General features: G+C 50.2%; 1 protein-coding gene across 5 annotated transcripts in view; it reads left to right on the forward strand.

The window, feature by feature from the left end:
• The window catches only part of dock8 (dedicator of cytokinesis 8), a 44,800-nt gene that overhangs the window by 16,141 nt on the left and 13,737 nt on the right, over positions 1-14,922 (forward strand). For 3 of the 5 annotated variants that reach the window (XM_084690250.1, XM_084690248.1, XM_084690251.1), the window contains exons 9-32: positions 2,554-2,703; positions 2,980-3,060; positions 3,763-3,922; positions 4,476-4,612; positions 4,946-5,039; positions 5,209-5,371; positions 7,038-7,155; positions 7,286-7,356; positions 7,631-7,775; positions 7,967-8,068; positions 8,252-8,347; positions 8,437-8,671; positions 9,494-9,658; positions 9,881-10,056; positions 10,564-10,659; positions 11,132-11,227; positions 11,624-11,773; positions 11,880-11,993; positions 12,147-12,302; positions 12,433-12,569; positions 13,155-13,318; positions 13,421-13,563; positions 14,507-14,689; positions 14,916-14,922. The exon at positions 14,916-14,922 is cut by the window's right edge and continues 120 nt beyond it. In XM_084690250.1, coding sequence (XP_084546376.1) covers positions 2,554-2,703; positions 2,980-3,060; positions 3,763-3,922; positions 4,476-4,612; positions 4,946-5,039; positions 5,209-5,371; positions 7,038-7,155; positions 7,286-7,356; positions 7,631-7,775; positions 7,967-8,068; positions 8,252-8,347; positions 8,437-8,671; positions 9,494-9,658; positions 9,881-10,056; positions 10,564-10,659; positions 11,132-11,227; positions 11,624-11,773; positions 11,880-11,993; positions 12,147-12,302; positions 12,433-12,569; positions 13,155-13,318; positions 13,421-13,563; positions 14,507-14,689; positions 14,916-14,922 — 3,139 coding nt within the window. The remainder of the gene's footprint in view (positions 1-2,553; positions 2,704-2,979; positions 3,061-3,762; positions 3,923-4,475; positions 4,613-4,945; positions 5,040-5,208; positions 5,372-7,037; positions 7,156-7,285; positions 7,357-7,630; positions 7,776-7,966; positions 8,069-8,251; positions 8,348-8,436; positions 8,672-9,493; positions 9,659-9,880; positions 10,057-10,563; positions 10,660-11,131; positions 11,228-11,623; positions 11,774-11,879; positions 11,994-12,146; positions 12,303-12,432; positions 12,570-13,154; positions 13,319-13,420; positions 13,564-14,506; positions 14,690-14,915) is intronic. The other 2 variants (XM_084690249.1, XM_084690252.1) reach the window with 1 other exon arrangement.

The following is a 14,922-nucleotide window of genomic DNA, read 5'->3' on the forward strand; positions in this document are numbered from 1 at the left end:
ACATAAAGATCAGGATAGGGGTTGTGTTGATGTAACTTCCTGCAGGTTGTGGGCTGAGGTTGTGTCAAGATGCTGTGAGACCACTCGGGGCTCCTTCGGCTCACAAATGAAAAGAAACATGACGCCACAATATCGCAAACTCTCAACACTATATGGCATTGTCATACACAAAACGAACAAAAGTCATTTTAACGAAAGCAATGAACGCAATGTGACACTCCTTGCTTGCGGAAATTGAATGTAGACAGCTGCTAGCCACAATTCCATTCCACAGCTTGATTCACAGCCTAGTTTGTGTGGACGCGAATGAGGCCGTAAACGTTGAATTCACTGTTTTACCCTTTTCTTGTGTTAGCCAGTTAGCATGTGTGTTGCTGAGGCAGTTGATAGTTTTACAAGACAAATTCCCTGTGTTGTGGGAACATAAAGGTCAAATGTATACTATTTAAATTGTGAGTGTCACATGCAGTTCATAATTGGTTACACATTTCCAGGCTACATCCGGGATGCTATCACATGCTGTGAGGTCTTAAATCTTCTTTGGTAAAGTGCCATGTCGTTTGGTTTTGGTGAAGCTTATGGCTTAATTTATGTTTGGTCGTTGCTCTTGGCAGTCACTACTGCAGAGACAGATCATTGGACTCTAGAAGGCTTTAGGCTCACTCATCCAAGACCTCCTTCATGCCCTGTTCTCACCCTGAGGTGTGTGTGTGTGTGTGTGTGTGTGTGTGTGTGTGTGTTGAATGAATTTACACAGCTGGAGGTTTTTGAAATGGATGTTTGGCTTGATTTTGTGCTTAATGCTCTTGCTAGAGCCCTTTCATACATGCCCCTCATGGATTTTAGCAAACAGCGTTCTGGTTATCCGTCCTCTAGTCTGACCCCTGGTCTGATAGGAGGGTATGTTTCTGTTGGGTCCCAGTTGTGCCTCCTTTAATATCTATGTCACAGGAAGTGGACTATGCAGTAGCTGACAATAATGAATGACAGCTTGTCTCCTACAAAGAATGATGAATAACAGACCTGGTGTTGCTCTCTCTCTCTTCCTCTGATGACACGCTTAATTGCTGTCAAACAAGCCATGCTGCATGTCCTTAATGGCAATGCCCTGTTCCAAAGAAGGACTTCTCAGCTTGTTAAGTCAATCTGACTTGAAATGACTCAGTGATACAGTCCCTCTCCTTGCCTGGGTTTGTGTGTCGTTGTTTCTCCTTTGTGATTTTTGTCTCATAATAACATTCTTATACAGAACGTAGCACTCTTTCTCATCCTGTCGAATACATTGCATGTAGACACTAGCATAAGTTGTGTTGATGCAGTTTTTTTGTTCGGTTTAGCATCTGTACAATATTCAGCAGATGTTCATATAATTCCATGAAAATATTCCTCTAATCCAGTTCCGACAGCAAGAGCTTTTGACCAACCATGGCGCGCACACACACACACACACACACACAAACACACAAACACACACACGGAGGATTTTACCCCACACAGGGTAATACGTGAGTTCAAATCCCCCTGGTTGCAAACCTCATGACTTGACTCATCTGCTCAATATCTCATCAAACAACATTTGAGACTGTTAGAATATTAAGAACATTACTGTTAACTGAAACATTATAAGGAATTATCCAAGAATATCAGCCCTCAACATTCCTGACCTCTCTAAGGGGACAGTTCAGAGGATGTTTGAGTCTGAATGATGCCTTGGCATTTTAATGATGTTTTATCGATGTTCCTGTTTAAGTGGTTTGCCTCCCACATATCAGTTAATCCAGCCCGGAGACTTCCTGTGTTCCAGTTACAAAGAAAACACAAAAAAGGGTTCATTATCTCTGCCTGAAACCATGTGACGTGTCCGTTAAAGCCCAGGTCATGCACAGTGCTGATGCTAACCACCATGGCCCATCTTGGAGAAGAACTTTAAAACCTTTATTTTGTCTACAGAGAAATCACGGGTCTGATAGGACTGGATCGGTGACAGATGTGCAGAGAGGCTTTCACACGTGTTGGATTATGGATGCCCTTAAGGAAGGACGGCGGGGAGGAAGGATACATAAACTATAAAAGGGGTCTCTCTGCCATAGGGCTGGCCTGCTGGGAAGGGTTAGCGAGCATGTCAGAGAGAGGGCCGACGGGAGCAGAGAAATGGAGAGGAGGCGCTAATCGTTCGCTAATGGAGGGTGTCGCATGACACAATCCCAATGGCATATGGTCAGAGCCACAGAGGATTGGACTGCAAGACGAGAGAGGGTTCAACAAAAACAAGTCACAGGATCGATGGCCTGAACTAGGCTTTGATTTAGGCCTATAAAAAGTTTCTATATAACTGTGTGAAGATGCTGAAACATTTAGTCAGATGGGGTATTGTTGATCACTATAAATACTGTAATAGATCAAATTTTGTATATTTGAAATCATATATCCATGAATTCCCAAAGCCCATTCTTCAGCTTTTTGAAAGAAACGGATAAATGCACATTGGGAATATATCAAACATGCTGCATTATATCAATACAGTACAAGACCCCTTATGTTTGTCCTGCTTAGATATCGGAGAACTTCTACTGCGACCTTAACTCGGACCAGTTCAAAGGTTTCCTGAAACCCCACACGCCACACGTGGACCCATCCAGCCAAGCCAGAGCTGCTATCTTCTCTATCACCTACCCCTCCCCAGATATCTACCTAGTCATCAAGGTGAGATGCACCTGCTATCAAAGCTTGTACTACAGTGTGATCAAATACAATAGTGCTCCAAAGAACACTTTCTGGAATTTTCCAGCTTGCCTTTGTAAATGCACAGGCAAATACTTGTATCTATCCCTATCCAAGGAAGTACATTTGGTGTTCTGTGTATTGTATCTACCTACCCTATCCTACACACCTGTTGTGTTTAACGCAAAGAACGTATGTGTGTTTGTGGTGGAGTTCTGACGGGTCATGTCTAATGACTGGTGTGTGTGTGTGTTCCAGATAGAGAAAGTCCTTCAGCAGGGGGAGATCAGTGAGTGTGCTGAACCCTACATGGTCATGAAGGAGAGTGACACAGCAAAGGTAGCCTGTTCCACTGCATCATAAACGCACACCCACTCCCAGACACATTGCGCACAAATGTTATCTCTCACTGTCTGTTTAGTTGTCTCTCGAAATATTGATGGAACACATCCGCATCGACATAACTATGTACACTGGGATTAAGAGGCTGGGCTGTCCAGGGTTGGTTGGTTGGTGTCACGTGCACATTTAGTGGCAGGGTGTTGTACCAGCTAAAGAGTCATGTTGGCTTCTCAGGAGTTTTAGGGTTTCTTTAGTTTCTTTAATTTACAATAACACTTTAGTGGCGCGGCACCCGTGCACATTATGGTGACTGAAAGGGGAAGTGGGACTCCGCCCCGTGTCCGGATTGGGCCTGGGTGAAACAGGGGGAGGGGCCGAGCCCTTTTGAACGCCAAGATGGGCGGGAAGAAGTTGCTGGCATCAGTCTGCTTTGCTGGTGGACGTAGCCATCGGCGCCGGCCGGTTGTCTGTTTCTTTTTCCCCTCCGCTGAATGTTCCCCCTCTGCCGCACTTTCCCCCTTTGTCTGGTGTGACGGCGTGCTTTATGATACTATTATAAACCTGATCGATCCTAACAACCACGACCGAGCTGTTACACCAATGGGTTAGGTCGGTGCCAATGTGCCCTGGACAACGACGACTGTAACAGTTGGTGTCCCAGTATGTCGGTCATGTGGCTGGTCCTGTCCTTCTGAGCAGAACAAGGACAAGCTGGAGAAGCTGCGCGGCCAATCGGAGACCTTCTGCCAGAAACTGGGCCGCTACCGCATGCCGTTTGCCTGGGCCACGGTCAACATCATGAACGTCATCAGTACTGCCACGCTCGACCGAGACACCGCTGACTCGGACAGCATCAACGGTGTGTGTGTGTGTGTGTGTGCGTGTGCGTGTGCGTGTGCGTGTGCGTGTGTGTGTGTGTGTGTGTGTGTGTGTGTGTGTGTGTGTGTGTGTGTGTGTGTGTGTGTGTGTGTGTGTGTGTGTGTGTGTGTGTGTGTGTGTATCAGTGTCTTTCTGCTCAGGTGTTCCTGTATGTCTGTGTGTGGTAGACGTGGGATGAGCTACTCTGTAACTGGTTAAAACCGAATTACCGTAATTTTCAGACTATAAGGCGCACCGGAATATAAGCCGCAGCAGCTAAACTGAATGATGTGTTCATATATAAGCCGCAGTGGACTATAAGCCGCAGGTGTTTTAATGTTTAATTACCATATGTAAGGGTTTGTGCACAGAGGGGATTGTAGGGAAAGAGATGGAAAATCCATAGATTAGCCACACCGTTGTATAAGCCGCAGGGTCGAAAAATGGGACAAAAAGGCGCGGCTTATAGTCCGAAAATTCCGGTAGGCCGAAGCCTCACTTTCCCTTTATTGCGCTGATATCTGGAACCTCCCCTCCTCTCTCCTCCCCTCCAGGTGCTAAGTCCAGCAGTATGGACAGGAAGGGGCAGCTTCCCAGGAGAAATTCGGAACGTTTCAGCAGCATGGAGGATCAGTGTAACATGTCTGCCTTTAAACCCTCTACCATCACCATCAGCACCATCTGCAAGCAGGTCCGCACACACACACACACACACAGAGAGAACACTGATCACCCTTACTAAAACTCAAATATGCAGGCATGAAGACGGGCAGGTCCTTGGGTAATTCCCAGTCCTGCCGGACAACATGTGACACCGTGTCATTTCCCACCTTCTCCAGCATGACAACAGGAGGAGAACGTCTGAGTTCACCCTCATTTTCTTCCATGAACATGCAAAATGAACACTTCTAAAAAAAAAAAAAAAAAAAAAAAATACGTGAACGTATCACAACTTTCCAGTACACTGTGAACCGGCATGTTTGCTGTCGCCTGAGGCGTCGTGTTCTGTGTGTGTGTGTTCCAGGAGGGGGACCGTCTCAGTGACGAGGACCTGTTCAAGGTTCTGGCGGACATCAAGAAGCTGTCGTCCCTGCAGAGGAGGATCAAGACCATGTCGGGTAAACTCCTAACCGACCAGCGACCAACGAGACGCACACCTTCTCGGTTCACCCGCACTGTATCTACACGACCACTTATCACGTCTCTTATCTGACCCCGAGATACACTAAGAAAGGTGTCATGGTCCCATTCCTGTTTCGAGTGTACCCTTGTGTGTCACCTACACAGGTACAATCAAGCTGGACTTGACACCGGTCCAGGACAGCCCCGTTGCTTGTCTGTCCGCTGAGCTAATCCCCGTCAAACCATTGGCCGAGAAGATCATTCGGCCAATTAAAGAGGTGCTGGAGTTCCCCCCCAACGAGGTGTATGTTCCGCACAGTATGTACAGGTGAGAGTACACACACACACACACCAACTCAGTTTGCTCTCTAATAAACTCATTTGACTTTCTCTCTGGCCTGTATCCGGAATGGGATACAGGTTAGTTTACTTTTTCTATTTCCTCCCATCAGCCTCGCTGTCCTGAGGGATCGCTGCTTGTTGCTTGTGAGGTGTGCCTCAAACAACAAGCCACCATGCAGACTGTTGTGGAATAGACCTTGACAAGCACCTTGGCTGAATGCCACGGTTATTGACTGTTTGACTCAGGGATATACACAAGGCCCACCTAGTTCAAATTCTTTGAATCATATTTATTCAAATTCTAAAGATTGATTAAGACTTTCAGGGATTCCCACAGATTAGAAAGCAATTTGTGGGGTCGGTCGGCCCGTGGGGGAAGGGGGGGGATTATTAAATAATTCCTTAGTTAATAATTTGTTACACAGAACTTTATTATATGAACGAAAAATGATTTACACCTTCACAGCACGAGTTCCCTTGTCCTGAGAGCTGCTTTCTTACCTGCCAGTTTCTACATCTGTCTGTCCACCTCACCTGTTGCTTCAGCTGGCTCTGGAGCCTCAACTTTTCTAGAACTTTAGCTATTCTACTGGTGCGGCTCGCTGTTATCGCTGTCGGTCTTACTAGAACGGCGGATCTACGTCGTTGCTAAAGTGTGCTGACGTTGTGTGTGTGTGTGTGTGTGTGTGTGAGAGAGAGAGAGAGACGCGTGAGTGACCGAGAGACGGAGGGAGAGCAGGGAAAGGAAATGCAGCTGAACAAATACGCTGCGTGTTTTAAATAGCATTAAAAATGTTTTATAACAAAACGCAATGTCTAGCAGCCAGTGTTGATTCTGTGGTGCACCGCGCCACTGATGAGTCTATGTGTGGGAAACACTGACATTTGAATTGTTCGGGCGTAATAAGGCCTACTCCCCCTCAGGGTGAACTGAGAGCCGCAAGTCAGACATTAGTAGAGAATGTTCTAGGCACAACTCTGTTGCTCCGGGTGCTGGAAACAGGTTAGCTGGGTGTTTTCGATGATCAGTGACCAGGCAACAAGAGGTGTCTATGCCCACACCTTTGTCGTACGACCTCAACACTGAATAAGCATTGTTTCGGAACCCAGCTCCTTACTGTGACGTTTATGTCTTGTTTCAGCATGCATTTGAATGTGTAAATGAATGTGTATTGATTTAGCAGACACTTTTCAGATTCGATTCATGGGGAAATATTTACAATGTTCAGGAGTATAATCAGTAAAAACAAACAGAAGGCTCGGAATAAAGGCTTGTGTGGGAAAATCGCAACTATCACGTACGCATATCCAACAAGCTGTTTGGCTGGTATGTGCTGGGGAGTGATGTGTTAACATGTATCTACATTCCATGACGGGAAAGCAGGGTGTATATTTAGACTGCAGGTAGAGACCTGTGTTTCATGAGGTCATATTCAACTGTAGAGGTGGCGCCATCTGCTGGTGCATCGTGAAGGTCTCACCTTTGGTACTGTTCAATTGTTGAAGCCTTGATTCAGCCCTCAACAGACTTTCTCTCTCTTTTTTTCTTTCTGTCTCTATTTCTGTCTTTATACTTATATTTCTCTTTCTGTCTCTCTTTCTGTCTCTCTCTCTGTCTCTCTCTCTCTCTCTACCCTCCCCCCCCCCTTCAGGAACCTTCTCTATGTGTACCCCCAGAGGCTCAACTTTGTCAACAGGCTGACATCGGCGCGAAACATCACCATCAAGATCCAGTTTATGAGTGGAGAAGACCCCGGCTGTGTGCTCCCTGTAAGTGCTGCCTAAACACGCGCGCGCGCGCGAACACGCACGCGCACCAATCCGTATGACATCATGTATTCATGATGTCAGGTTGGTTGCTGCACAGAATCGAGTCATGCTCGTTATTTTGTCTCCTCAGGTCATTTTTGGGAAGTCGAGCGGCCCTGAATTTGTCCAAGAGGTCTACACCCCAGTGACCTACCATAACAAGCAAGTATTTCTCAGCAACCGCTGTGTATCGAACGCAAAGGCATTGGATTGGTCTAAGTGCCCGCCCGCACTGATGACAACCATAACTAAATTGTAACAATAAGTTACAATTAAGCAGTGAAACAGTCGACAGTAAAAAAAAAAAAGCACAAGCAAACATGTCAGCATTGACACACACACACGCACGCACCATATAGTACACACATGGCGCTTATCCGCTATCTGGATCCACAGTCTGAGCGTGTTCCCTGCTGTGTTGTGCGTGGGGTCGCAGGTCTCCAGACTTCTACGAGGAGGTGAAGATATCCCTGCCGGCTCGTCTGACCGACAGGCACCACCTGCTCTTCACCTTCTATCACATCAGCTGCCAGCAGAAACAGAGCGCGGCGGGCAACAGTGAAAACCTCATAGGCTACTCTGTGAGTTCCCCTTGTCGTTCGGTCGTCCGGTTTGTAACGTGTGCCGTGTTTACCAGGGCGCGCGTGCTGACGTCGACATAGCTGGGGATTTGAGGCCCCCCGTTATGGGAGCTGAGAGCGCTCAGGAACGGGAGGGTTGTCGTGGTCCCGTCAGGCTCTGTATGACCCCACTCTGTCCGTTTTCCCTCCAGTGGTTGCCCGTCCTGTGCAACGACAGACTTCAGACTGGACAGTACTGCCTGCCCATCGCCCTGGACCGCCTGCCGGTCAATTACTCTCTACACTCGCCCGAGGTAGGAAGCACGCACGCGCGCGCGCGCACTGCAACAGATCGGTTCTGTTTTCAATTGACCTCGTCGACGGTGCCTGCTGTCCCTATCCCCTGCCTGTGTTCATGCAGTGTCACACTAACTGTCTGAGTGTGTTCTGGGTCTGTCTGTGTGTGTGTGTGTGTGTGTGTGTGTGTGTGTGTGAAGAAAATCCCTCAGCAAGTTCCCCCTGTGAAGTGGATGGAGGGACATAAAGGAGTGTACAACCTGGAGGTGCAGGCAGTGTCCTCTGTTCACACCCAGGTGAGCTGGCCTACACACACATGTGCGCACACACACACACACACACACACGCGCACACTGACCCCTTCCCCCTTTGGTTTGAATCCCAGGACAGCCACCTGGAACGCTTCTTCACCCTCTGTCACGCCCTGGGGGGCGGGGCCACCTTCCCCCTGCGCGTACGAGACGAGAAGATTCCGGAGAACAAGCTGGAGCCCGAGCTGAAGCTCAGCATTGTGTCGCTGTCCTCCTCCAGACTGGAGCCCTTGGTGCTCTACCTCCACCTGGTGTTGGACAAGCTCTTCACCCTCATCATGCAGCCCATGCTCATCGCCGGACAGACGGGTAGGGAGCTGGGTACCAGACAGGGAGGGAGGGAGGGAGGGAGCTGGGTAGCAGACAGGCAGACAGGGAGGGAGCTGGGTACCAGACAGGCAGACAGACAGACAGGGAGGGAGCTGGGTACCAGACAGACAGACAGAGAGGGAGCTGGGTACCAGACAGACAGACAGACAGACAGGGAGGGAGCTGGGTACCAGACAGACAGACAGACAGGGAGACAGGGAGACAGGGAGGGAGACAGGGAGACAGGGAGGGAGACAGGGAGACAGGGAGGGAGACAGGGAGGGAGACAGGGAGACAGGGAGGGAGACAGGGAGGGAGACAGGGAGGGAGACAGGGAGACAGGGAGGGAGACAGGGAGACAGGGAGGGAGACAGGGAGGGAGGGAGACAGGGAGGGAGGGAGGGAGGGAGGGAGGGAGGGAGGGAGGGAGGGAGGGAGGGAGGGAGGGAGGGAGGGAGGGAGGGAGGGAGGGAGGGAGGGAGGGAGGGAGGGAGGGAGGGAGGGAGCTGGGTACCAGACAGAGGGGAGACACAGACAGACACACAGACAGACACACAGACAGACACACAGACAGACAGACAGACACGTAGACACGTAGAGAAGAGACAGGTAAAAGGAGGTTCTAATGAGCGTCAGGGAGACGGGTAAGAGGACGTTTATACAGACAGGGAGTGTAACGAGCTTCGGATAGACTGCTCTCTTGTAAAGTTCCTTGATAGCCTCAAAGGGGTAGAAATCTGGGGTCCGTGATAAACATACACAGTGTATGGACAGTGCTCATTGTAGTAATGATAGTTTTGTGTGTGTGTGCGTGTGTTACAGCCAACCTGGCCCAGATAGCATTTGAGTCTGTGGTCTCAATCGTCAACAGTCTTCACAACAGCCAGGAGCTAGCCAGAGACCATCAGGGCAGGAACTGTCTCCTAGCAACCTACCTGTACTGGGTGTTCCGGCTCCCTGAGGTTCCCAATGAGGGCTACAGTACAGGTACAGTACTGTACAGTACAGTATTCATGAATCAACTTTGATTATAAAAAAAAAAAAAATACTATATGCTTTGTAGCACTCAGATGTGCATTATAAATATGATTTATGATTACAGTAAGGACTTCCCATTGGTAGACCTAGTTATTGAAATGAGGCATAAAAAGAATGTAGATGCAAAAATCATAAATATTCACACAGACGTGCGCGCGCGTGTGTGTGTAGGCGCGGCAGGGGTCCCTCCTCCCACCGAGGGGCGCTACAGCACCATGGGCCGGGCGTCTGCCACCACGGTGGGGACCATGCTGCTGCAGTCCAGGCTCCGCAGCAGCAGCAACCCAGACATCCCCACTGCTCACCCCGCTGAAGACCCTGAGGTCAAGGACATCCTCCTGGCCAAGGTACACACACACACACACGTACACACAGATACACACACAGATACACACACAGATACACACATACTCACTTACACGCACGCACAGATACACACATACTCACACACATACACAGATACACACATACTCACTTACACGCACGCACAGATACACACATACTCACACACATACACAGATACACACATACTCACTTACACACACGCACAGATACACACATACTCACACACATACACAGATACACACATACTCACACGCACAGATACACACATACTCACGCACAGATACACACATACTCACGCACATACACAGATACACACGTACTCACACGCACAGATACACACATACTCACGCACAGATACACACATACTCACACACGTAGACAGTAACACACACAGACAGAGACGAGCACATGCATGTGCACACTCACACACCCAGAGACAGACGCGCGCGCGCGCACGCACACAATCGTACTTCGTAGACCCAACGGTGTGTTTAATCCCTCCTCCTCAGGGCCACAACCACCCAGGCAGTCGCATGTCCACCTACATGGACGTGACCAGCCACGCTCAGAGCACCACGGGGGGAACCAGACCCTCCAACCGGAAGGTGACACCACCCGACTCCCCTTCAAGCACCCTCCTGAAAGCAGACTTCAGTTCCTTTATTGTCCCACTAGGGGGGGGGGGGGGGATTCCGTTTTCAGCGGAGCACCGATAAACAATGGCCGGGTTTCCCAGATTCGTTAAGAAGCGCTTAACGCTCAGAGCTTCTTAGGAGCGCTCTAAGAACGTTTTCCCGGCCAATGACAGTCCACGCATAACGTAGCATCTGTCAAACCGATGGATTGGGTCATGACGATGACCTCGTGTGCAAGTTTAGTGTTTGTTTTTGCCTTGGGACAATGCTAAGTGCCTCCACAGGGTGGCAGTGTGATACTGAACTGTGTTGTAGGTACCACAGCCAGAAGAGACCTCGACCCCCTATAGTTCAACAACTTAACCATGTTACTGAACTGAACGGGGATAGTCACCGTGGCCGAGTTGAATCAGTGTGTGTGTGTGTGTGTGTGTCTCTGCAGCAGTTCCACGAGGAGCTGGCTCTACAGATGGTGGTCAGCACCGGGGTGTGTCGAGAGAACGCCTACAAGTACGCCTGGTTCTTCTTTGAGGTTCTGGTGAGTTCTCGTGCGTGCCCGTGTATGTGTCGAAAAGAGACATCTTCTTGTGTTTGTGTTCCGGGTATCTGACTTGTTTCACAACGTTTTGGGCAACATTCTATTTGTACTGCTGGTCAGTTGCCGACTGCATTTCGTTGTACTGCAATTACATTTACATTTAGTCATTTAGGAGACACTCTTTTCCAGAGCGACTTACAGTAAGTACAGGGACATTCTCCCGAGGCAAGTAGGGTGAAGTGCCTTGCCCATGGACACAACGTCATTTTTGCACGGCCGGGAATCGAACCGGCACCCTTTGGATTAGTAGCCCAATTCCCTAACCGCTCAGCCATCCGACTCCCTTGTACTTTTTCTGTGACAATAAAATGGAGTTGAATCGAACGTGTGTTCCAGGTTAAGAGCATGGCCCAGCACGCGTCCAAGCTGGAGAAACGGGACGTGCCGCGCCGAAGTCGCTTCTCGGATCGCTTCAAAGACGACATCACCACCATCGTCTCCGTGGTGACGGCGGAGATCGGGACCATACTGATCAAGCAGCAAAAGGTACCCGTCGCCTCGACGGCTCCGTCTGTCTGGTGTCCTCCTCGCGTCACGCCGCCGTTCGTGTCTGCCGGGCGAGGTTCAAGGTGTCGATGTTGTCCGTCGACAGGAGCTGGAGCAGGCCGAGAAGGTGAACGTCAGCCTGGCGTTCTTCCTCTACGACCTGTTGTCTCTCATGGATCGAGGCTTTGTGTTCCAGCTGGTCAGGAACTACTGTAACCAGGTAATGTAGCCCCCGCTATGGCCAGAGACTGTGGCTCGAGCCGGGCATGGCCCCTCACAACTCAGCCTGTGGATTGGCCTGGAGCTTGTCGTCCCAGACGAATCGCGCGCGACTGACCTTTGACGTTGACCCTTTTTATTGGCTGCCGTCCAGATGTCGGCCAAGAGCGTTTCCATGCCGACGCTGATCAGCATGCGATTGGAGTTCCTGCGCATCCTGTGTAGCCACGAGCACTACCTCAGCCTCAACCTGTTCTTCAGTAGCCCCGCCTCCGCGCCCGCCTCCCCCTGTCCGTCCGTCTCCTCACAGGTAAGCTCACCCGACAACCAGCGGCCCATTGGTCTCCTCCTCCTCCTCTCGACTGTTCATGTCCAATCAGCATGCAGCATATAACAGCACTACCTCTCTCTCTCTCTCTGTCTCTCTCTCTCCTTCTCAGACCTCCAGTTCATGCAGCTTCCAGGAGCAGAGGATCCTGGGAATGTTTGAGCTGTCTCAGGATTTTAAGCAGCAGCACTACCTAACCGGTCTACTTCTGACCGAGCTCAACGCTGCCCTGGACATGGAGTCAGAGGGGTCGGCACACACACACACACACATAAATACACACACACACACGCATTTAGCAGACGCTTTTAGCCAAAGCGACTTCCAAGAGAGAGCTTTACAAAAGAGCATAGGTCACTGATCATAACGACGAGGTAGTCCCAAACACTGCAAGCAGCCAAAACATGAAGCATACATTGTGAAAAACTAAACAAGTGCCAAAGGGAAGACCCATAAGACTATGCAGTTATACAAGTTACAAATTGAAACAACATGAACCCCAAAAAGTGCAAGACTGTACCTGTAGAAGTACAATCAAAAGTAAAATATTTCACAGCGAGTACAAGAGTTCAAGAGTTAACTTCGTTATAACTAACCTACAAGATCAACAAGTCTCTCAATAAGAGTCATTGTGATCCTGGAGGAAACTAACATCAGGTCCAAACGGTGTATTTGTGTGAGAAAAGCCGGCAGACTCATTTTTCACTCGCCCCGTCACACACACCGGAGCGCACACTGCACACGCGTCATACGCACTTGCACACACACACACACACATGCCTGCGCTCCCACGTGCAGCTTCAGCGGCGACTAACCTTCACGTCTGGTGTGTAGGGGTAAGGTTCAGAAAAAGGCCATCAATGCCACCTGCAGTCTGCTGTGTGCCCACGACCTGGACCAGCGCTGTGTCTCCCCGGAGGTCAAGGCCAAAGTGGCTGCCCTCTACCTCCCCCTGGTGGGCATCATCATCGACTCCATCAACTACCTGGACTTCACAGGTACACACACACGCAAACGCATATACAGCACATGCAATGCATATGCGTGTACAGACAGCAGGGGTGTGACATCCTAGTTTTGACCCTTGTGACCCTCCGTAGTATCTGATTCCCGCGGGGGCAAGGGCAAGGCCGACGACGAACCCGAAAACGTCACTCCCATCAATCAGTCGGTTGCCATGGCTATCGCCGGGAACCCCTTCAACACCCTGGCGAGGAATGCTCTTGTTTCCATGGCATCGGTGGTGAGTCGATCAGAGTGGGGCTATGGTGGCGTAGGTCCATGTGTTATGTCAAATGAGGGCCTTTTTCGTTTCGACCCAGCCACTGTGTGTGTGTGTGTGTGTGTGTGTGTGTGTGTGAGAGCACTGCCTCATAACAGGTTAGCTGCTGTGAGGTAGATTAATTTGTTGTCAGAAGCACACACAGACATCATTTATCCTGAGCCCCCCCTCCCCCGACACGTATGCACACACACCACGCACACACCACACACACGCACACAACTGAAGAGATGGTTTACGGCGAGACATTACCATCACGAGTGAGCCGGGCTCTCCTCAACACATGCATCCATCAAACGGGGCTACGGCAACAACATGGTTTCTGAAAACGGCCTCTCGCTCTCTCTCTCTGTCTCTGTCTCTGTCTCTCTCTCTGTCTCTGTCTCTCTCTCTCTCTCTCTCTCTCGCTCTCTCGCTCTCTCTCTCTCTCTCTCTCTCTCTCTCTCTCTCTCTCGCTCTCTCGCTCTCTCTCTCTCTCTCTCTCTCTCTCTCTCTCTCTCTCGCTCTCTCGCTCTCTCTCTCTGTCTCTGTCTCTGTCTCTCTCTCTGCCTTCCCCAGTTTTCTCCTGAACACCTAGATAAATGGGTTTCCCTGTACATGCCACAGTGTTCTGTGTCCAGAGCAGCTTTGTTGTCAGCCTCGCACGGCGACGAGGTGCCGTGCGTCCGACACCTCCAGCTGCAGGAGGTTTAATGGAGGCGTCGCACATCGCAGCTGCCGGGAAAATCCTCCGCCCGTAGCCTAATAAGTGACTTCAGACCCCCGTAGCCTAATAAGTGACTTCAGACCCCCCGTAGCCCATGGGATGACATGTACACCACTGCCACCGCGCGCGGGCCTTCAGCACTAACCCCACCTGCACCTCTCCTTCTCCCCCCCCCCCCCTCCTCTCGCCCCCTGCCAGTCTCACAAGTCTGTGGCCAGCCTGTCGGCGGACACGAGCAGGCACCTGCTGGTGTGCTTCCTGTGGGTGATGAAGAACACGGAGAGCGGCCTGATCCAGCGCTGGGCCGTGGACATGCCCCCCTCGCAGCTCAACAGGCTGCTGGAGCTGCTCATCATCTGCGTGTCCTGTTTCGAGTACAGAGTGAGGGGGGGAAGAGCGAGGGAGGGACTGAAAGAGGGAGCGAGGGTGTTTGAATGTACATGGAAGATAGGTTGAATAACTATAGATCTCCCCAGCTAATGTATTTGTATGGCTAAATCCCCTTTTGTATAGCTGCTGCTTAAAAGCTGACATAGAGTGGGCAGTTAATGTGTTTGTCTCTGTGTCTCTCTGTGTGTGTCTCTGTGTGTGTGTGTGTGTGTGTCAGGGGAAGC

This window comes from Hypomesus nipponensis, chromosome 24 (assembly GCF_054491055.1).
Source record: "Hypomesus nipponensis isolate SF chromosome 24, ASM5449105v1, whole genome shotgun sequence".
Lineage (NCBI taxonomy): Eukaryota > Metazoa > Chordata > Actinopteri > Osmeriformes > Osmeridae > Hypomesus > Hypomesus nipponensis.